At 37.6% G+C, this 23277-nt stretch overlaps 1 protein-coding gene across 3 annotated transcripts in view; it reads right to left on the bottom strand.

Moving 5' to 3' along the window:
- The window catches only part of TRPC3 (transient receptor potential cation channel subfamily C member 3), a 63842-nt gene that overhangs the window by 3649 nt on the left and 36916 nt on the right, over positions 1 to 23277 (bottom strand). The window contains exons 4-11 of one of the 3 annotated variants that reach the window (XM_012784198.2): positions 22922 to 23086; positions 19730 to 19946; positions 18077 to 18310; positions 15116 to 15380; positions 11303 to 11498; positions 9782 to 9991; positions 6145 to 6228; positions 423 to 498 (exon numbers count right to left, since the gene is read on the bottom strand). In XM_012784198.2, the coding sequence (XP_012639652.1) occupies positions 423 to 498; positions 6145 to 6228; positions 9782 to 9991; positions 11303 to 11498; positions 15116 to 15380; positions 18077 to 18310; positions 19730 to 19946; positions 22922 to 23086 (1447 nt within the window). The remainder of the gene's footprint in view (positions 1 to 422; positions 499 to 6144; positions 6229 to 9781; positions 9992 to 11302; positions 11499 to 15115; positions 15381 to 18076; positions 18311 to 19729; positions 19947 to 22921; positions 23087 to 23277) is intronic. The other 2 variants (XM_012784199.2, XM_012784200.2) reach the window with 2 other exon arrangements.

Here is a 23277-nt window from a genome sequence, read left to right as displayed (position 1 = left end):
AGAAATTTGTTTCTGGACAACAAAATAGAGGTTTTTCTACAGACATGTGAATTCTATTTGAGTCACTGTTTAACCTACATCACTGGAAAAATGTTAGCACTAATTTGAACTCACTAAAAACAGACTATTTTACTGAATATTTTATGTAAGGATTTTAAAAACTCCTAGAAAGATAGCAGTCTTTGCATTCTAAGAATCAGTTAGGGTACTCTGAGTGGAGACAAATTGCCTCTGATCAACATTTTTTAACAGTTGTTTCTTTAAAAAGATGAAGTTTTAGAAATGAAACACAAGATTCTCCCGTCAATCTTGGAAGAAACCAAACTGTAACCTGGGATTGTATTTTTAAAGTATGCTTCAATATGAAGTTTTCCAGGTTCATTAAGTTATAATAGGATGTTTCTCAAATTGGAGATGCTTACCTTCATTAACTTCATCATTTTCTTTGTCTACTTGTGCTTTCAAAACATACCGCTTTATAAGTCTTTTCATTATCTGCTGTTGGGCAAAACAAAAAGATTAGATCACCAATGATACACATAAGTGCCCTGGATCCTATTTTCCAAAGAGCCTTACATACCTGTAAAACAAACAACTCAGGGGAAATGAATTTTATGTAACTATTTATAAAAGAATTATTAGGGTTTCAGCTTAACCCCTTCTCACCTTCTACTGAGACTTAATGCATGATCCACAAACACTATGTTTTCCTCCCTTTGGCCTCAGAAATGAAAGAAGCTTTTAAAAAAAGTTAAGTTGGAAGATTTCAATTCATAGTTTCTCTTTCAACTAATGGTTTCTTATTAAGGTGCAATGACCCTATATTATCACCTATAGACACTACCTTCTTTCTCACTATTTAGAAAAATATATGAATATATGCTCTGTAGAAGAAATTTGGAAAATACAGAGAAGAACAAAAGAAATAAACAAAATCATTGATAATTCCACCATCCAAAGATAATCACAACTGTTATTCTGGTGTATGCTCTTCGAATATCTTTTCTTTAAATTTTATATATATACTAATTATGTATTATATTTTATGTTTTCTGAATACCATATATTCTGTTATATTATGTGTTTTCCTCTCATAGCAATATATATTGTGACTATTTTTCAATCTCAATAAATGCTCTCACAGGATAATTGCTTATACATATGGAAAAAATTAAATTGGAGCCCTACTTCATACCATGAACAGAAACATTAATTTCATGTGCATTTTTAATGAGAAAGACAAAGCTTTTGAATCCTCTAAAAAAAAAAGTATAGGAGAACATATTTATAAATTCAGGGTAGAGCTGGATTTTTTTAAAAAAATAAGATAAAGGATTTTAATAATAATAGAAAAGATTAATAAATTCAACTTCATTACAATTTAAAACTTCCACATAAAGATACCATAACAAAAGTGAAAAGGTAAGCCACAGACTTTGAGAAAATACTGGTAATACTTATACCTGACAAATAATTCGAATCTAAATATATAAGGAACTTCAATCAATAAGAAAAACTCAAATAACCTAATTTAAAAATGGGCAAAATACAAACAAGTGTTTCAGAGAGATGGAGATGTGATGGTCAACAAGCTTATTAAATAATCTGAAACTCCTTTTTGGGGGAAATACAAATTATTAGTAAAGGAGATACAATTTTCTATCTGACAAATGGAAAAATTAATAAATCTGATAATGCCAAGTATTGGAAAGGATATGAATCAATGGGGACTTTTATACTTTACTGGCATGAGTATAAACAGACAATTTTGAAAACAATTTGGCATTATTATTTTTTTTACTTTTTACATTGTTATTTTAAAATTTTGTTTAGAGATAGGGTCTCAACTATGTTGGGAGGCTGGCCTGAACTCCTGGGCTCAAGGCTATCCTCCCACCTCAGTCTCCCTAGTAGCTGGAGAGCCACTACACCTGGCCAGTATTATCTTTTAAAGTTGAACATTTACATACCCTTTCTCCCAGAAAGTGCACTCCTTGGTATAGAGCCTAGAGAAACTATGCACATGTGAAGGAAGAGACAACAATGTTTATAGTAGCTCTATCTAAAATAGCAAAAAACCTGGAAACAATCTAAACGAATATCAATAGGAAAACAGACAATTCACGGTATGTTACACAATATAATGTCACTGTGTTCATTAATTTTATTAAAATTAATGTCACTATGTTCATTAATAAAATTAATGAACCCCAGCCACACACAACAGTGTGGATGAATCTTAGAAGCATAATGTTGAATGAAAAATGCCAGTTGCAGAAGACTTCGCAAAGTATGAAACTGTTTTTATAAAGCTCGATAACAAGTAAATCTATGTAATAGATAGCCTTGGTGTAAACACCTGTGATTGGGAGCCTGCTACTTTGTCCAGACAGCCGGTCTAATCCATTTTTGGACGATTGCGGCTGTTAGAAAACAACTCCTTTGCACTGAGCCTCAACCTGCTTCACTGTACCTTCTAACCACTGGTCTAAGTTCTGCTCTTTGGGGCAACAGAAAATAAATTTTCTGTTTTTCCTACTTGATTGACTTTTAAATATCCCCTCTTTTGGGTTCCTCTGGGTTCCCATACCACTTATTTATATTTCATTTCATTTATATTTATTTCTATTTCATATGTAGGCATAGCTATTCCACATAGCCATACTGCAGTGATGGGTGAATGCTTGCTTCCTCCTCACTCAACACTGCCATCTACTCCAGTGGAGAGATCCCTGAAGGAATGACTGTATCTTTGTATCCATATAACCTAAGACCACGCATTAACAGGGGTTATCTTGAATGTGCCCGGAAGATCATTGAGTGGAACTCAATGTGAATGTGTCGTTTTGCCCCCTTCAGAGAAAAATTCCCGAATGCTTCCAGTAAAACCAAGCCTGTAATGATAGCCCTCATGGATTGGACCAGAGACCACCACCTGGTCCAAAGACCATCCAGCACTATCTGGGACAAAGGTGTTCCCAAGGCGAAGCCAGCTTAATGAAGCCAGCTTAATAGTTGGCTGCCAACAAGAGGCAACAAAGAGAATAAGTCTTAAGAACTTAACAGCATAGCTTCTGTGGACTCTTATAATAAATTTCTATTTATTCACATAGCTTAGTTTGTGTACTTTTAACGTTACATAACCAAACTAATACATGTTTTCAATAAAACATTGTTAAAATTAGCAGAATTCAATCATAGCCATCCTTCCAAGTCTTTATGTCCTTGAGAAAAACTACCCCTATTGCTTCTCTGCCTTTTGACTAAGATCAAATAAGAAAAAAACACCCTCAGTTTTTAAGACAATTCTTTGCACAAAAAGAATTATCTCAGCATGCTATTAATAATGAATTTTAGAATAAATACTGCCACTGATCAGAGCATTTTTGAACCTCTTCCTCTGCTGCCCCATTGGGGCACATTTGAGTCTTTGTCTTTGAAGAAATTGTTTTGGAGGAGAAACCTTCATTTGGATGTAAAACACATAAGGTGATGATCCTGTTGGTGAAGGGTATGTTTTTTTTTGAAGCTGGATACAACTATTTTTGAAAAAATGCAAAGGCATGGCATTATGTCTTCTTAATATGAATAATTAGCTGAGTTCAGTAACTAGAAAGTAATGAAATTCTTTTGTGTCTGATGAACTAATTATAAAAGTAATTCTTTAAAGATGTTCTAAAAATGTTCAGAGTTGTGATAGCACTATTAGAATTAGTGTATCCCAGGGGTTACACTCTGAAGGAAAATCCTCATTTAGCAGACTATGCTCTGGAATTTTTTAAAGGTAAGTTTTATCTATCATAATCACACTTTATGAAACAAAAATCCATAACAACTAAACAATTGTTATCATTCATTGTCGTGGACTGAATGTTTTGTCCACCCCAAATTCATGTGTTAAAATCTTAACCCCCAAGGTGATGGTATTAGAAGGTGATTAAGTCATGATGGTGGAGCTCTCATGAATGGGATTAGTGCTCTTTTCCGAGATCAGACGAAATCTGGCGCGTTCAGGGTGGTATGGCCGTAGGATTAGTGCTCTTTTAAAAGAAACCCTTGCATTTGTCCTTCTCTAGGCCATGGTCACTCACTGGCTCAGAATAAACCTCTTTAAATATTTTGGCAGAATTTGGTTTTTTGTTTGACATCGTCATTTGCTTGACTTTTGTTTTAAACTACAATAATTAAAATAATGTAGTTCTATAGCATGAATAGTTAGATCAATGGAACAGAATGGAAAGCTTAGAAATAAGTTTAAATATAAATAGGAATTTAGCAAATGATAAAAGTGGCATTTCAAATCAATAGGTTATTCAACACACCCAGCTGTGAAATTATCTGAAAAAAATATATATTTGGATGTTTTATTCTATATGAATAAAATGTTTTCATATGAAAAGTAAAAGTACTAAAGAAATATGGGTTAAAAATTACTAAATTATCTCACATAGGGGAAGATCTTTCTAAATAGTACACAAAACCTGATGCCATGAAAAATTTGTAAAGCTAACTAAACAAAAATAAAAAAGCTGTGGATGGGGGAAAAACAGTTTAAATATTTAAAAGACACACAACAAACTGGTGAAAAATTCTCAGTTCCTATCAAAAGCTGATATTCTTAAAATATAAAAAATTCATCTTAATTGATAACAAAAACCCATCAAGAAAAGCAAATATATATTGAGTCATAAGTATACAGAACATTACACATAAAATGAAGGTCAAGTTCATTCATGATAAGGAAATGCAAAGCAAAATCATTTTCACTTATTTGGCTAAGATAAAAACCTTTGGTAACACATTATTGGCAAAGTGAGGATGAAACGGGCACTGTCATACATTTATTGTAAGAATGTAAATTGGTACAAGCTCCATCGATACCAGTTTGATAACAGCTAAAAAATTAAAATGTACATATACTTTAACCAGAAAATCCTATACATTTACATGTTTGAAATGTTATGTATACAAGATTACTTATTGCAGTATTGTTTATAATAGCTAAATATTGGCAATATATCTATGTCCATCAATAGAAGAATGAATAAATAAAGCACAACCATATAATGTAACATAAACACAAGTTTAAAAGCAAGGCTTTGACAATCAGTGTGCCAAGCAGTTGTGCAGAATTTCCTGCTCTTAAGAAAACTGTATAAAGAAGAGGACTATACCTATTAATTGACATCACCAATACATTATACATTTCTTTTTTTTTTTTCTTTTGAGACAGGGTCTCACTTTGTTGCCCAGGCTAGAGTGAGTGCCGTGGCGTCAGCCTAGCTCATAGCAACCTCAAACTCCTGGGCTCAAGCAATCCTCCTGCCTCAGCCTCCCGAGTAGCTGGGACTACAGGCATGCGCCACCATGCCTGGCTAATTTTTTCTATATATATATTAGTTGGCCAATTAATTTCTTTCTGTTTATAGTAGAGACGGGGTCTCACTCTTGCTCAGGCTGGTTTCGAACTCCTGACCTCGAGCAATCCGCCCGCCTCGGCCTCCCAGAGTGCTAGGATTACAGGCGTGAGCCACCGCACCCGGCCTGTTATACATTTCTTGATCCTCATATCTGTGACCTTATATACATGAGAAATTTAAAGATTTGATGTTCAAAATGACCAACCAGATGAAAAGTAAAGAAATTTAATCTCTTTTGAGTTAGAGAATAGTGTTCAACTATCACATCCAATATCAAAATGCAAAAGATATTTTAAAGTAGTGCTGATGAAACAGGATAGCCTAACAAGCCATTTAAAAAGCGATCACTTTAAAGAAAAACCTAGGGAGATGTACCAGGTTTTCCTACTGCGAGAGCATTATTCATTCTCATATACACTGTATTTCTCACTGTTTTCTCCAGCTTAAAGTATACCTTAAGTGTTTTTTGGAAATGGTAGCAACACTTTATTTTCAATATTGCAAAAGAAACTCTTCTCACTCAGCTAAAAAAAAGGGGGGGGCGGGCTTGGAGTCTGTTCTAAAGGCCCCTCCCACTACCATACTATTTTCTCATTTCCTCTGTTCTGTACTATTCTGATAGTACATCTAAAGAGTATAATTCTACTCACTATACACACATACGCGCACACACACACACACGGAACCACAGACAGATCAAGAGATACGACTAATGAATGCTTACCTGATAACGTGTTGGCTGATTGAGAATGCTGTTAAAACTGTGTGATTCAAAAACTCTTGAGTTAGACTGAGTGAAGAGGTTTAACTAGGAAAAAATACAATTAACCTAGTAAATCAGAATACATTCATTTGGAATAAAAAAATATAATCCACTTTATTCTCCTTGATAATTTATTTGGGGTCAACATTTCTGAGGAACATTTTGTCCAAGCTGAGTTTTAGAAGCCATTTGATATATTCCCAAAGGTAAAATTAAGGTGAGCAATATGTTTACATTTATTAAAATGTTGGCAAGATGTACTACTATTGTAGAAATGTTTAATTGAAAATATATGTTAAAAAATTGGCTCATACTAAATCATTTTTCCTCGGGACTTTGTGGAGTTTATCAAAATGTATTCATTGCCTCTAAAAGGCAAAGTTCCATGAAGCAGTTCAATCTGATCACAAGCCTAAGTTCTACTAGACTTGAACAGAAACACACTATAGGTCCAGCTGGTACCATCTGGTATTCTGTAGCCCTACAGTATTAGCCAAAATAACACACCTTCCAAAGGAACTTGGCCTTATACTGAGCCCAGTTTACAACTTTGGAGAGAATTGCACTAAAGAATTTTCATTTTCATTTCTTTTCTCTTTTTTTTGAGACAGAGTCTCGCTTTGTTGCCCAGGCTACAGTGAGTGCTATGGTGTCAGCCTAGCTCACAGCAACCTCAAAGTCCTGGGCTCAAGCAATCCTGCTGCCTCAGCCTCCCGAGTAGCTGGGACTACAGGCATGTGCCACCATGCTCGGCTATTTTTTTCTATATATATTAGTTGGCCAATTAATTTCTTTCTATTTATAGTAGAGACAGGGTCTCACTCTTGCTCAGGCTGGTTTTGAACTCCTGACCTCGAGCAATCCTCCCACGTTGGCCTCCCAGAGTGCTAGGATTACAGGCGTGAGCCACCGTGCCGGCCTTTTTCTCTCTTTTTCTTTTTAGGTTTGGCTTTTGAGTGGGTAAGAAGAAAAAGTAAGCAGAGCACACAGGTACTGTCTACTCTTCATGTATATGACATCTTATCTCTGGGTAAGCTGCCACCTATAAAGTGTGATGCAAAGGCAGGGCCCCTTGTCCAAAAAAACCCGACTTCCCACTCTTATAACTCAGGAAGGTGTGGGATGCTAGGGAGGAAGCAAGCGGCACTGATAGGCAAGGAACCTCCTAACTTTGTTCTCTTAAAATTGTGCCAGGAGAAAACCGTGGCTAACAAAGTTAATTCTCCTATGTGCCACTGGGGGTCAGTATTTGCCTGTTGGCTGAGGTTAGTTGTGTTAAGTTAGCTGGAAAGGTTTCTGGAGGCTTCTTCCTGTCTTCTAAAAAGGAAAAATAGGATTTCTCCGAATTTCTACTACATTCAATATACACAGAGTATTGATGGATAGTATTAAAGAGATTTAAACAGCTCTCTGTACAATTTAAAAGATGAAATCAAAATGGCAGTTTTCACCAGATGTGGGAAGCCTGGGAAGCCAAGAGGCACGCCTCCTGAGAGGTCAGAGCTTGGTGTTCCTTCTGTTTCCAGGCTTTCTGAGAAAAGCCAGTCTTTCCTGTCAGGGGCGCCATACAGGCAGGAGCGGACAGCCTAAATGGAAAGCTTCCCTCGCACGTTTCCTTTAGAGAGGTCCAGGTAGCCTCCACCCAAGAGGCTGATTTTTAGCATTTCCCCTTCTACATTACCACAGTATCAGGAACTAAGCTAGTGAAACCTGTTTCTTCACAAAGAAAACTTCAAGGTGTGTTCCATGAAGTGCGAGGGCTGTGAGTGCCCACACTGGAGAGACCTCCTTTTTAGTAATAAAGCCTCAGTTAATAAATCCACAGAAGAACACAGCTTCTTCAAAAACAAAGTCAATTTCCGCAGCAGGAGCTGCCCAGTTATCCTGCAGCTGAAGGTATGGCTTGTGGGGAGGAAGTCAATCAAGGCTGCACTCAGCAGAGACAGCTGGGCCTCTGATGCCAGCAAACTTGAACTCCACCACACTCACCCCTGCAGTGGCTAGCTTCTGTGATCTTGCATAAGTGAGTTATTTGAATGGTTTCAGCTGTCTGTTCTATTAAGTGGGAATAATGATGATATGTACCTCTCAGCATTGCATGAGGTTCCAATGTGCAGTAAAGCACTTTGTAAAGTGTGAATGAGAGAGGGTACTGATACTTGTTGAGGCTGGAACTTTGTGTTTTCTCATATAATCCTCATAATAACCCTAAAAAGTTCTCTTTCAGGTGAGACGATTAAGGATCAGAGTGGTGAAGTGATTTATCCATGTTACTTGCTCATAAGTCATGGGTATCGGAATGTAAATCCAGGTTTAACACCAAAGCTCTCTTCCTTACACTGCACTGCTTCCGACTGCATACATATGAGGTATTATCTTAAATCATGGGCTGTCACAGCCAGTCACTGCCTTGTAACCTACTAGCCTGTAAAGCCCCAATCCAGATCAAAGAAAAAAAAAGATTTAAAAGGCCGCTTTCTTAAACAATAAAATTCTAGAGTATTACAAATCTTGAAAACTCATATCTATCTTAAAAAGCAACAAATTAGCTTTAATCCTGTTTTTTCCCTAGCTTCAACTGAGAAAAATATCTGCCTTTGCTCAGGAAGGCCTATTCTTTATGGAGATAACATTGATATCCTCTGGGCTTCTAGGATATTACAGCTAGAGACCATTTTCACAATTTTAGGCAAAAATTATATATTATATATATTTTATATATATAATTTTTTTTTAAGAGACAGGGTCTTTCTCTTGTCCATGCTGAAGAGCAGTGGTGGAATCACAGCTTGCTGCAGCCTTGAACTCCTGGGCTCAGGTGATCCTTCCACTTCAGCCACCCAAGTACCTAGGACTACAGGCATGTGGCACCAGGCTCTACCCCAAAATTATATTTTAGCCCCACACATTTGCTCCTACCTGCCTCGTTCCTTGGTATTTGAGGTTTGCCTATATCCTTCTGTCTCCTATACCAATTCTATCTCTGAAAATTAAGTTCACGATAATGAAGCGCCATCATGAAAATTATCTTCTTTGTTAAAATTAAAGTATGACTCAACTGGGACAACTCAAGGGCAAACCACTCTTGCTTATTTATAAAGCTGTATTTATAGTTATTTGAGGATGCTTTTAGGCCTGTATCTATTTTATGACACTAAAGGAAAAAAAATCATTTAGTTCAGTAAAAGGTTTCTACAAAAAAAGGAGAATATGGTGGTGGTGAACTATACATATACCAAGAGGAAATTGGAGGTTAAAACTATTTGACTTCAGTATAACAGATGAGAAGCACAGAACACACAAAAACAAAGTGTTTTCTAACACCCTTTTTGGTAACTTTGAACAAGTTAAAGACGTTTTTTGTTTGTTTTTAATCTGGTAGTTTACATGAGGTTCTCATCCAAAGCAGGGCATAGACTAAGTGATTTCTCAAAATGTTATGAGGATACTAGGTATTAGTCTATGAAAGACTATGGAATGGACAGTTACTTCCAACATCTTCTAAGTTCACATATAAAAGTTATTGAACAAACATCAAAAGACAAGGAGAAAGAGACAAACATTTATTTTAAGGTCTTGGTAAGTTTTTGATACCTACCCTGGACTTTGAGTTACCCATTCCCATTTCTATATCCTTCTGAAGCCTTCTCCTTCTGCATTTGGGAAAGTTAATAATTCGCATGATGAAATAAACAAACGATTTTGGACTAGGAACTAGACTGAAGGGTGGAGGTAATGTTTTGCCATCATCAAAATAGGATAACCAAAGTTTTGAACGAGCAAACTTCCATTCTACGTCACTGTCATCCTGTGTCACAAAAACAAAAAAGAAATAACTAATTTTAGAAACTAAACATTCTAGTAACTGATACCCACAGGTTCTTACAATGAACCTAAATTATGTTTTTGAAATAGGTGACTTATACACATTTACCTACATATAATCTCAACAGGTCTATATAATATTCTTATTTTACAAATAAAAAGATACTCATTTTTTAAATATTTTCTCTTCTTTATGCCTCTGTCTGTACTCACTGAAATTTAACCAGAGTTTCCCGTCTATCATCCAAAACAAAGCAAAAAGACAAGAAAAACTCAGAGGCCAGGAAGAATAGAAAGGTTAATTCCTCCCTCCATCTCCTACCGCAGCCATTTATGCATGTTCAAAAACAGTTCCCCACTCTGCACCCACCCTCCCTCCTCACCTAGACCCATCCAAGTCAGGTTGTAAACACTGCATATTATACTTCAAGGGCAAAGGAAAAAAATGGTACTCAGATGAATTGCTTTATGGAGTTTATGTGTCTGCCAAATATCCCCAAATGTCACGAAAGTGCCTCAGTAGCTTACATCTGTCTCACATATCCTTCTATCCTCAGTGCTGCCCATGGTAATAGGTATAACCACCCTAAGTGGACAGTAGAAATGAACTGGAGGGGCCCATGGGTGGAGGAAGCTGGCCCACGCAGTTCACACGGCCCAGATGCCCATTATCACACCCCCAAGCAGGAGTTCAGAGGACCAGAGTTTTTATTTACAGAGGATCTGACTTCTGCTTTGAGAACAGGTATTATGAGCTTCTAAAACACACAGAGACTCGGTGGAGTTAACAAACAGCAAAGCACTAAAAAAATACTGAACACTAAACTGGAGAACATACCTACAATGGTGAAGAAGGGTCCCAAACCAAGCCTAATCCCAAATCAAAAGAATACTAAATATTCTGAATGGATAAAGAACATCGTCAGTCTCTGCCAAGTGTCTTGTAATTCTTCTACTGGGAAGAAGGGTTGGCTGGCTAACCAAGGAGAGAATAATTTCCCTAGGGCCAATACTTTTTCTAGCTACTAATTTCAAAACTTCTGAAATGTACCCTGAGAGAAGGCACAGTGGTAGTAAATTCAGGGTCACCCCTGTGGTGCTCCTAGGAGACACTAGAAAGTGTGTGACTACCTAACCAGGTGGCAAACACAGGGAAAGGTCCAGGCTCTCTCTGCTTGGATATAAGCCTCTTTGCCACATAGCTGGAACTCCAGCCTAGCCTACAGAAGCAGACATAGCATGTTATCAGAATGGGATGACAAGCATAGACACCATGGATAGAAGACAGGTTTACCTCAATTTCTTGATATGAGCTATTAATCATAGCAATTAGCATGTTGAGTAAAACGACCACCATAGTTACATTGTATATTCCATAAAGAACGTATCCAATATTCTCTATGAATTTGTGATCATATTTGAGCACAACAGAAGTCACTTCGGACAACCCAAATATTGACCAAAATAAAGTCTTGAAACTTTCTTCTACACTGTTGAAAAAATAAGGTACAAAGTAAGTAAATTGACAGTTTTCAGTATTAAAAAGTCAAAAGTAAAAACAAGTTAGGGTCTGACTACTGTAAAGATGTAAAATGCCATCATAAAATACTCCCAGAATAGAATTATTTTGCTATGAATATGTAACAGAAATTATTCTCCCAGGTTTTCAGGAACTGGTGATTAAATGGTGCCAATGTCTAGCTTTTCTAAGTTATCCTCAAGTGAAAATTCCCTGAACTCGGCAAGAGAAAGCTGAAGTCATGTCACAATGCCCATTCCCTTCTCCTAGAAGGATGGAAATTTGGGGTTTGATTTTGCAGGTGGTTTAGAAGTTTAAATCTGGTTTTCTGAAGTATAACGAGGTTGGAATTAAAATTATATATTACTTCAAAAAAAGTATATGCAAACGTATTCCTTGTAGCATCATTTGCAGTAGGAAAGACTGAAAATAATCTAAATATCCATCAATAGAGGGCAGGCTAAATAATTCTGCTACATCCATACAATGGAATGCTACGCACACATTGGGGGAAAATGAGACAAATTGATCTTCATGTGTTTATATAACATTATATCCAAGATATTATATTAAGTGAAAAATAACATATAGCAAGTGTGAAATATTCCATTACTTGAATAAAAAAGAAGGGTATACAAATACTTATATTCTTATTTATGTAAAACATATCTCTGGAAGTATCCTAAAGAAATCATTGCCTCTAGGAACTTGGGAGGCAGAGGTGGTAGGATTGCTTGAGGCCAAGAGTTTGAGACCAGCCTGGTCAACACAAAAATACCCATTTCTGAAAAAAATTAAAAAAATTAGCCAGTGTGGATGCATATGCCTGTAGTCCCAGCTACTCAGGAGGCTGAAGCGGAGGACAACTTGAGTCTAGGAGTTTGAACTGCAGTGAGCTATGATAGTACCACTGCACTCCAGCCTGGGCGACAGAGTGAGACCCACCTCTAGGAAGAAAAAAGAACGAAAGAAAGAAACCACAGCCTCTGGGAACTAAGGAGAACTATGAGACTAGGCCAAGGTGGAGAGGAGGACAGGTTTTTCCCTATAGACACCTCTCTCTCTATTGGAATTTTTGTCACAAGAATATATTACCTACCTAGAAATAACACTTAACTAGAAATGAAAGACTCCTATTCTTTCCCTTTAATTTATATACTCTACTTCCTGATTCTTCTATCACAACAATTAGCACTTAGGCTCTCATCAGACTAATTATCTACTTTTGTCCTTTAAATCTGCAGTCCCAGCTCTCCCCTCCCCAGCACCTGCACAGTACGTGGCCTGTTAAGAACCTGCCCGCACAGCAGGAATGGAGTCGCAGCAGAGCCAGAGCGAAGCCTCATCTGTATTTACAGCTCACATCACTGCCTGAGCTCTGCCTCCTGTTAGATCAGCTGTGGCATTGGATTCTTATAGGAGCTTGAACCCTACTGCAAACTTGCATGTGTGACGGATCTAGGTTGCGTGTTCCTTACGAGATTCTAACGCCAGGTGATCTGAGGTGGAGCTGAGGAGGTGACGCTAGCGCTGGGGAGCGGCTGCAAATGCAGATTATCATTAGCAGACAGGTTTGACTGCACAGAGACCATAGTAAATCAATTGCTTGTAGACTCCTCTCAAAACTCTATCAGTGAGTGGCAAGTGACAATGTAATAACAATAGAAATAAAGTGCACAATAAATGTAATGCGCTTGAATCATCCCCAAACCACTCTCCGTCCCCCATTCTGTGGAAAAATTGTCTTCCATGAAACCAGTCCCTGGTGCCAAAAAGGTTGAGGACCGCTGCTTTAAGTGACCTTTGGCAACACGTATTTGGCTGGTTTTGTCATATAACCAAGTTGTAATCATTGATCGGTGAACCAAATAAATAATCCTTAAACAATGACATAGATAAAATTTCATTATAAAGAAAGGTTCAAAATAAGTCTTTTTTCCAGAGAAAGATTTATGGAAATAATACTTTTTAAAATTTGTTATAGCAGATTCTAAATAACAATGAGTTCTATAGATTTGTAGATTTAAGTGCTAGTTTATTAATTTATTCATTCAACAGATATTGATGGAGCACTTATTATGTTCTAGAAATTTTGCTAGACCCTGGGGAGAGAGGGTTGAATAGAAAGGTTTCTATTCCTATAGAGTTACTCTTTATTATGGAACATTTGATTGCATGATGTTATAGCACAGACGCTGATAGGGGACTAAGAAAAACCATAAGCTCTTTGTTCCTGCCATTTATTTAACTGTATCACAAAATTCTCCTGCTCCTTGGCAAACCTTCCTGCCACTAACTTCTCTTGCAATCTATATGGAAGTGCATGTGTGTGCATGAGAGAAAAAAAGGAAAGGACACTAGCAGTTCTGAGCTCCTACTGTGGGCAAGAGGCTTTATATAACTTCACTTGCATAATCCTCACAACGACCTTATTTAAACCTTATTGTGCTTATTTTAAAAATAAGGAAATTGACACTGAGAAATGTTCACTAATTTGACCAAAGGTCACAGCTAGAAACTAGCAGAGAATGCATTCAAATCCAGGTTTGCCTGACTTTTCAGCCTATGTTCTTTCCACCACATCATGTTGCCAATTTCCGAAACAAAACAGTGAGGAAAATGTAATGTATAAAGTGCATTACCAAAGAGTTAAAAGGAGGAAGGGAGCAAAGGTGGCATTGGGTGTAGGATCATTCTGTCCTTTCTCCACTAGGTTAAAACAGATTTTTTTCTTCATTACAATAAAATGAGTTTTAAGTCTCTTTCACCTCTAAAACCTGTTCTATATTTACTATTTTAAAAATTCAATTCAGAACAATCTAGATGCCTGCAAGGACTTGATATTCTACTTTAGTGAACAGGGAACTTATTAAATGTGTAGTTTGTTTCTAGTTGTTCATTATAGGGAACAAAAGGAGAGGGTTTATGGATCTCGCTACTGGGAAGGACTCCAACACAGAGACAGTGCCCTACCTCTGTGACAACCAAACACTAATGGCTGAGAAAGGCCCTCACAATCTGGATGTCTCCATGTTACGGAATCTTAAAGGGACAATGAATGACTAAGGAAGCTTAATCAAGGAAGACTTCACAGAGGAGTTGAGTCTTCAGTGCAGAAACCAGTATGACCAAAGGAAGGAAGTGGTATTACCATTCTAGTGGGCTGTCAAACATTCAGCAATAATTTCCTCTTACTCAACTCCCTGTATTGATCAGTGAATACATTAAAACAAAAGCTTCTTTTTTGAAAGAGTAGGACTGGCTACAAAATGATAAACTAAATTTAATGTCATACATAATATAAGAGACCTCCAGTATTAGAAATTTGTTATCCCATTCTCCTAAAATGGCCAGTTTTGTCTAGGGTTTTACTAAACTATGATCCATTCTGTGGTCAGACACTCACTAAGCTCAGAGATGAGCCTTCAGAGAAATGTAATCACATACAAGCACTAACTTTTTAATGGATTTTTTTTTTACTGCTCTTAAAAACATATTTATTATAATCATTGAACTTTTTCCTTTGCTTCATCTAGAATTGTTAGAATTTCTCTTTATCATACCTTTTCAATAAGATGTCTTACTTACGTGGTAAAAGCAGCATTTACTTTAGCCCCAAGGTAGTAAGAATAAAGTATGAACATGCCAATCATAAAGGCAAGAAACACCATGATAAAGAGAACCATGAACTTGAATATGTCCTTTACAGTCCTTCCCAGAGAAATCTGCAAGGGGCCAAAGCTCTCGTTTGCAGGGAGGATGTACGCGATCCGAGAGAAGCTGAGCACAACAGCTATGGCATAAAGGCCTTCAGATATGATCTGAGGGTCAGAAGGGAGCCATTTATCTCTAGCTAGAAAAAAGAAAGAAAGAGATTAAAAATGGAGCTTTCTATTCATTGCTAACTATTCAAAGTAAATACCTTAAATAGGATCTATCTTATAGGTAGGTGGTTATCATCTCAGTTGAAACCACTCTAGATTTAATTATTAATGATTGTTCAGACATTATTTTTCATGTTAAACCAGAAACACAAATTCTACATTACTTTCAATGGAGGAAATACCATTATAAAAATACTAAGTTGGCCGGGCGCGGTGGCTCACGCCTGTAATCCTAGCTCTCTGGGAGGCCGAGGCGGGCGGATTGCTCAAGGTCAGGAGTTCAAAAACCAGCCTGAGCAAGAGCGAGACCCCATCTCTACTATAAATAGAAAGAAATTAATTGGCCAACTGATATGTATATAAAAAATTAGCCGGGCATGGTGGCGCATGCCTGTAGTCCCAGCTACTTGGGAGGCTGAGGCAGAAGGATCGCTGGAGCCCAGGAGTTTGAGGTTGCTGTGAGCTAGGCTGACGCCACGGCACTCACTCTAGCCTGGACAACAAAGCGAGACTCTGTCTCAAAAAAAAAAAAAATACTAAGTTGACTTCACATTGAGCAGAAACAGAATAAAATATAAAAGATGAAGAAAGGTTTTAAAAGACTTCATAGACACAGACTGTGTCCAGGACGACAAAACAACTGACCTGACTGATTTGTCCCAAGTTACTAGGCTTATTGACCAAATAGTTTGTCATCCTATAGGCACAGTTAGAGTGAAACTTCTTTTCCATGTTTTGTGGGGAAATTAGTTCATCCTACTGTTTATGCAAATAAAATGTCACATTGCAAGGAGTGAGAATGTCACTGAATCACATTGGTGCTGACGATACCTAAGCAATATAATTTGTCTCTAGAAAATGTAAAATGCCATTGAACTGAAAAACTTTTGGACACAGATGCTGAATGAGGACCCTTAACTACCTTTTCAAGGTCACTTATTAAGTTTGCAGCAGACCTGGCAGTGCAACACTACGCTGACTTCGTGTGAACTGAGTCACTCCCAGAAGAATGGATGCATTGTAGACATTTGGAACAGCAACGAAAATGAATATTTCTTGATTGCTTAATAGGTGTCAGACACTGCTTTCAGTGACCCTATGGATTTGATGTTATTATTATCATCTTTTTACAGGTGCAGAAACCGAGACTTTGAAAGGTTAAAAATTTGATCAAGGCCAATCACAAATTCTCCTCCAAACAACAGGCTCCAAATACACATGACAAGTTTAAATAAATAGACTATGAAATAGACTAGATAGATTTCACACATAAATACAATCTAAGTTAATTCTTTAATTACAAACAGTGATCATTTGCTGATTTGAACAGGTCTCTTTGGTATATAAAAATCTTTGCTAACATTAAAAGATACCTGTTTCAATTTCACAGTGTGTGAAATTTACATCTTATGTTTTGTAGCAGGAGTCCATCCTTCAATATTGTTAACATGGCTTGCACTCATAACAATATAAGCCCTAATTACACTCACAAAGACTTGTATTTCGGCCGGGCTCGGTGGCTCACGCCTGTAATCCTAGCACTCTGGGAGGCTGAGGCAGGCAGATTGCTCGAGGTCAGGAGTTCACAACCAGCCTGAGCAAGAGCAAGACCCCGTCTCTACTATAAAAAGAAAGAAATTGGCCAACTAATATATATAGAAAAAATTAGCCAGGCATGGTGGCGCATGCCTGTAGTCCCAGCTACTCGGCAGTAGGATTGCTTGAGCCCAGGAGTTTGAGGTTGCTGTGAGCTAGGCTGATGCCACGGCACTCACTCTAGCCTGGGCAACAAAGTGAGACTCTGTCTCAAAAAATTTAAAAAAATAAAATAAAAAAGACTTGCATTTCACAACCAAAACACATTTAAACTCTGTGCTTGAGTTTCCTTACTTATAAAATGAGGATTAGATGATACTTTTTAAAGTCTTTTCCAAATTTAAGATTTTACAACTATGTGAAATTTGCTAACTGCAGCTCCTCAATCTGGGCTCAAGGGAAGCAGAGCTAATATCACCAGGGGTTTGTGCTGGGCAAGGAAGCCATCAGTATCTTTGCACACTGGATGTCAGCTGCTCTTCATGATATAGAGGAGTTTGACATGAACCTCATTCCATGCTATGTGAAAAGCACAACATCTTCAATATTTCTGCTGGTTCTCCAGAGCTTACATTCTCATGGTCATTTTAGTGCCACTTCCTGTCTCTGCTGAATTTTTGTTCACTTTGCTTGCAGAGCAGTTTGGTACCTATTATTATCTTACCTCTTCGAATCCACGCAGTCAGGCACTCACCTTCCACATCAAGCAGTTAGTTTATCAAGCTGTTTTTCTTCCCTAATCAAGTCAGGCTCCTGCCCTAAGAGTAACTACGTTGTTAGGCTTAAAGGTAATCTTCTCCCACCTTGCAAAATCTTCTTTTTATATTTATGAAAACTGAGGCACAGAGAAGCAAATTAACTTGAACAAGGTCACGCAGCAAGGGAGAATCACAGCCTGGATATGAATCTAGCTTTTTAAAGCCCCAAAGCTCATGCTGTCTCTCTCCATTGTCCATAAACATTCAACACACCCCTTGTATTAAACATATTCTTAATTTGCTTTTCCTTCCAAAATGGGGTTCCGATACCCTTCCTGAAACCTACGAATACCTTGCAGCTAACAACTTACCGTAAGTGAAATACTGTATTTCGGGTGGGAGTGTGACTTCACTGAGGTCACTCTCTTGGACATAACTGTCCACATACTGTTGTGCTTTCGTTGCCTGAAGGAAAGCCAGGAATCTGGCCGTGAAAGCGGCGATGAAGATGGAGAGCATCCCGAAGTCGAGCACGTTCCACAACTGCAAAATGTATTCCCTAGGTCCTTCCAACCAGAGCTCCTTACACTCGGACCACATCATTCCTGTCACAACAAATACAGAGGGTACGGGTTAGTTTTATAGCTTAGATTGAGAAGCCATTATTTTGCCCCCCATCAGGCCACATCTCTAAAATGCCCCGTCTACAAAGCACTGTGCTAGGAATCACAAAGCAGGGACTGACTGTCCCTGACTGTCCAGTCACCAAAGCCCTGGGCAGAGTTAAATGGAAGAAGCAGGTTCTACTAAAGAAATGATTCACCCTACCAAGTTGGAATTGGAGAAACAGTTCCACAAGTGGCACCAGAAATGTCTCTATTCTTATACAGGTGGAGGAAGGGAAGGAGGAGGGAAGCAAATAAACCAGCAAGGCTCTTCAAGTAGGATTTTGCCCTATAAGACTTTTGGAGCATAGACGAAAATGCAGCTATCAAACCATAGTGATTATTGGAGAAATAAGTCCCCAAGATTTTTAACAGTAAGACCAATTTCCCAATCATCCACGAACACTTACATCATGCCCCTAGTCTCTCTTCTCATTTCTGCTTCATGCTGAGGAAGTGAGTAACATCATTTGAAAAAGACAATACCCTTAAGTAGGAGGTTCTAGGACATGATGAAGAAACTGAAAGCAGAAAATGCCATTCTGGGACAAGAAGTCAAAACATTCCAATTTAACAAATCGTCCTGATCATATAAAGGGGAAATGTTGTAGAATTTTAAAAAGAAATGTAGTGTCTCAAAGCAAAATTCATAAAATAATTACTTGACCTAGGCTGAGGCCACAGAAGTAAATGAGGTAGAGGAGGAACTAATCTATTAATTCAGCAAATGAGAAGACACCAAGAATACCAATGGATAAAATAGAAAGCATATACAAAAACAACTTTGCATTAATAATCAATAGGCAAATTGGTTCCAACTTCTGTTTATTATGGTGAAACTTCTATTTATTATTTGGTGAAAAATAAATCTTCTTTCTCACATTACTTCAAATTTTTACTTTAACACAGCTTTCCAAAATGTTATTGTGAGGTGAAGTAACAAACATTCTGAAAATGAAAACTCTCCTAAAATCTTTGGAACTAAAGCAGTATAAAAGTTCTTTAGTCATCAGTTAAGTTTCCTCAGCTCCTGGGTTATTTCACAGCTATTTCAATTAAATAATTGATTACCAAAGTGAGTCACATTTAAAAACTTACATTTTGTTCAATAACTGAAGTTAGATTTCTAAAACATGTTTGTTTGTAATGAGGCTCAAGGTACTCATAAAAAATTCATTTCGTGTCAAGGGATACATTTTAGCATTAGCTGCCAAAATATTTGATTATTTTGCTATTTAGCTTATTTTACAATAGGGATGTTATCACCATATAAGACATAACAACATTTTTTAATAGAAAAGGTGACAATCATTTATATAATTATTTTTTGGTAGAAATTAGGGTACTTAAAAGGCTTACCAAGAACCCAGACCATAATTAGCATTTCTGTCCATGTGAACTGGGTAGTTTTCACCCTGAAGATCTGTTTGGGATAATCAATAACAGTGATATTGGGCAGCGTGCTGATGCCTTCGAACCTGTCTGAGGCATTGAACACAAGCAGGCCCAAGAAGATGATGAAGGAAGCCGCGTGTGCCACAAACTTCATAAAAGGGCTTCGCAGAATTTTCCCCAGCTGCAACAAAACAGGAAAAGTTTGCTTTAGAAAATCTGGCTTCTGCTTGTGACAACTATTATAGAGGATTAAAAAAAAAAAAAAACGAAATTGAGAACACTCAAAATTCTGCTTCTGTTTCTATATTGTGAAAACTTAGAGGGATGCTTTCTCCAAAAATAATGTAATTAAGTCTTCAAAATTCATTTCTTCTACATATCTTAAGATTTTTCTTTGGATAGACTACATTCACACAGATCCAAAATCACAGGGCATATAATGGTTCCTGCTCTTATCTATGAAAAGACTCTAAAAATTTGTGCTGTGTAATTCTTTATTGCTTTGTAATTGAAATGTTATGATGAGTTTATAGACTCATATAGGACATTAAACACGCTTTGAAGATTAAAAAAATTATTAGTACAGAAGTAAATTCCAGTTCTCATTTCTAAATATTCCGAAATCAAGTTATACCTTATATGCTATAAAAAAGCAGAAAATATTAGAATCAAGATAAATATTTTATCCATTAATACACCCATAAAAAGAGGGAGATACACAATAATTAAAATCTCTAAGTAGGTTAACTTAATTAAAAATTGTCTCTGAGTTTGGAAAATCATGTAAATAGTACAAAAGGACTTCCAAGGTTCAGTTTATAATTATTTTAAGGTGACTTCTTAAAAATCCCCTGTGATATAATGTCCTTAAAAGTCCCACGTTCTAATAAAAATGGAAAACAATTCCTCTTGTCCCAAGGGTTTCCACAGTCCAAGAATTAGGTACATTTGGGAGAGTTATCAAATAAGTTTTCTATTCTACCTACACAGACCCTGCTTTTTATCTCAGTCTGTGACCTTAAAAAGTACTGAGGTTCACATTTAAGACTGTAACTTCAAACAAATGTTTTTGTAGGTCCAGAACCTTAATTTGATGTCAACAAAAGACCAAAGAATGTCAAGCATTTCTGGGATTGAACATGAATGCACATGGACAAATGTCACATTTTCCATATTAGACACAGAAAAATAAACAACAACACATTTACACATCACTCTTCTGTTACACAGCTGCAAAGAGGGCATGCTTGGAATAGCTTATCCGTAACACATAGAGATTTCTTGGGGGTTGCCAAGTCTGTTTCTTCTAAAGGTTGATCTTTTAAAACTTTAAATAACATGAAAAGAAAGCAGCATGCCTATCTTAAAAATGGGATATATGTGGAGGATTCTTGTTATGTTGCCTTTACTGTAAGATTGGTGGTATACTGCAACTATAAACAAGGGCTCCAGAAATGGCTCAATTCCCACGTTTCCCTTCTCTGCTCAGCAGAGCTCACCACACTGTTACTTGCACTTTTACAAGCAAAGAGAAATAAAGAGTGGACTTCAAAATGCCTACTTCGAACTTAACTCATTAAGCTGCCCTAAGAGACAATCCCTTTATTTATTTTTATTTTTTTTGAGACAGAGTCTCACTTTGTTGCCTGGGCTAGAGTGCCGTGGCGTCAGCCTAGCTCACAGCAATCTCAAACTCCTGGGCTCAAGCAGTCCTTCTGCCTCAGCCTCCTGAGTAGCTGGGACTACAGGCATGTGCCACCATGCCCGGCTAATTTTTTCTATGTATTTTTAGTTGGCCAATTAATTTCTTTCTATTTTTAGTAGAGATGGGGTCTCGCTCTTGCTGAGGCTGGTTTTGAAACTCCTGACCTTGAGGGATCCACCTGCCTAGGCCTCCCAGAATGCTAGGATTACAAGTGTGAGCCACCATGCCCAGCTGAGACAATCACTGCTAAACTTAAAGTTTCCAAATCATTTCCTCCAGAAAGGAAAATTATTTGGGTAGGATATGATTTTTGCTTTATTGTATGCTCTCGTATATTATTTACGGTTTCTAGTCTTTAGTGTTTATATATTTGCAGAACCTTAAAGTACTTTTCCATGATACAAAACAAAAGAACTTAGTCATCAAACTCGATCAAAATGACAAACTCTCTGCCTTAAATTGCATGGGCAACTCAACACTGAAGTGAGACAGATGGATATTCTTGCACGTATATGGTGCCTGCAGAGCAGGACTCTGCCAGGGAGACTGCTGAGCCAGAGAGTTGACAGGTTTCCAGGATCATCTGTAAGTGGCCTTGACTCATTTTGCCTGAAACTACCTCTGATTTAAACAAAACCAGATTTCAGGATATAAAAACAGGATTAAAGGATCTCAGAACAGCTCCTTCTCTCTGCCAGTGCCCTTTATTAACCTAATACAGATTCCGTTAGCATGACTAGTATTCCTTTCCACATCTTGTTTAAGGGATCTCTTAGGCACAAATAAATTGGCTCAACACTGGCAAGATGAGAGGAGACTAAAGGTGCTGAACGAAATGATCCAAGTAAAACTAAATAAACAATCTAAAAAATTCAAAAATCCCAAACCCCAATTCTACCTTTTTTAGAACCTTCTGAAGGAACAAAGGGCTAGGGAACCCCAACATGTACTTTCTTGAAGACTTTGGATAACACCACTGTTCTGAATTATGCTTAATGCACTCAGCCTTAGATTTCTTCTGACAGGTCCAAGTGAGTTGTTCCTCTAGTACCCAGGTTAACTGTTTCCTTATACTACTACAGTAGGGCTATGTATTCTCTTTCCTTCCACAGCCAGCCCCATTGGCATTTTACTTATTAATCTGTCAATAAAACTGGCACTAGTGCTACTTCACTCAAGCAGCCTTTTCTCCTCTCTGTATACCATGGGGATTTTATCTTGAAAGCCTAAGTAGTTTATTCCTGCAAATGTGATCTATTCCACTAGTACCAAATCCTTTTTTATCTTTATTTGAATTGATCCAGTCATTAAAAAGCAGAATCTGTGTTCTTCAATCAATTAACATTCAGGGTAAAACTGATAAGAGCCTTAAGTATGAAGCTTTTTCTTTTTTTATCCAAAAGGGACACGGTTCACCCATCACTTAGGAAACAGGTGTAGGAAGCCAGTACCCTGCTGCAAGGTGCAATCCAGTAGCCAATGGCGAGGAATGGAAGGCCCAAGGCCACGACCAGCACAACAAGACACTTGATAGCTATGGTCTGTTCCCGCAAGCCCGAGAGGTTCTCGTACCAGATTGTCAAGAGCTGCTGCTGGCAGTTGGGGTGAGCCACAAACTGTTGGGAGAGAGAGAAAGAGAGAGGGAGGGAGGGGGAGAGAGAGAGGGAGAGAGAGAGGGAGGGAGGGAGGGGGAAAGAGAGAGAGAGAGTTAAAGAAGAAGAGAGAGAGGGGTAGGTTACCATATCATTTTGAACAGTTCAGCTACTGAATACATGTGCATCCTAAATATATTAATGCATATTTTCCC

This window comes from Microcebus murinus, chromosome 15, assembly GCF_040939455.1.
Source record: "Microcebus murinus isolate Inina chromosome 15, M.murinus_Inina_mat1.0, whole genome shotgun sequence".
Classification (NCBI taxonomy): Eukaryota; Metazoa; Chordata; class Mammalia; order Primates; family Cheirogaleidae; genus Microcebus; species Microcebus murinus.
The sequence above is the reverse complement of the archived record's forward strand: the minus strand, read 5'-3'. Positions and strand labels throughout refer to the sequence as shown.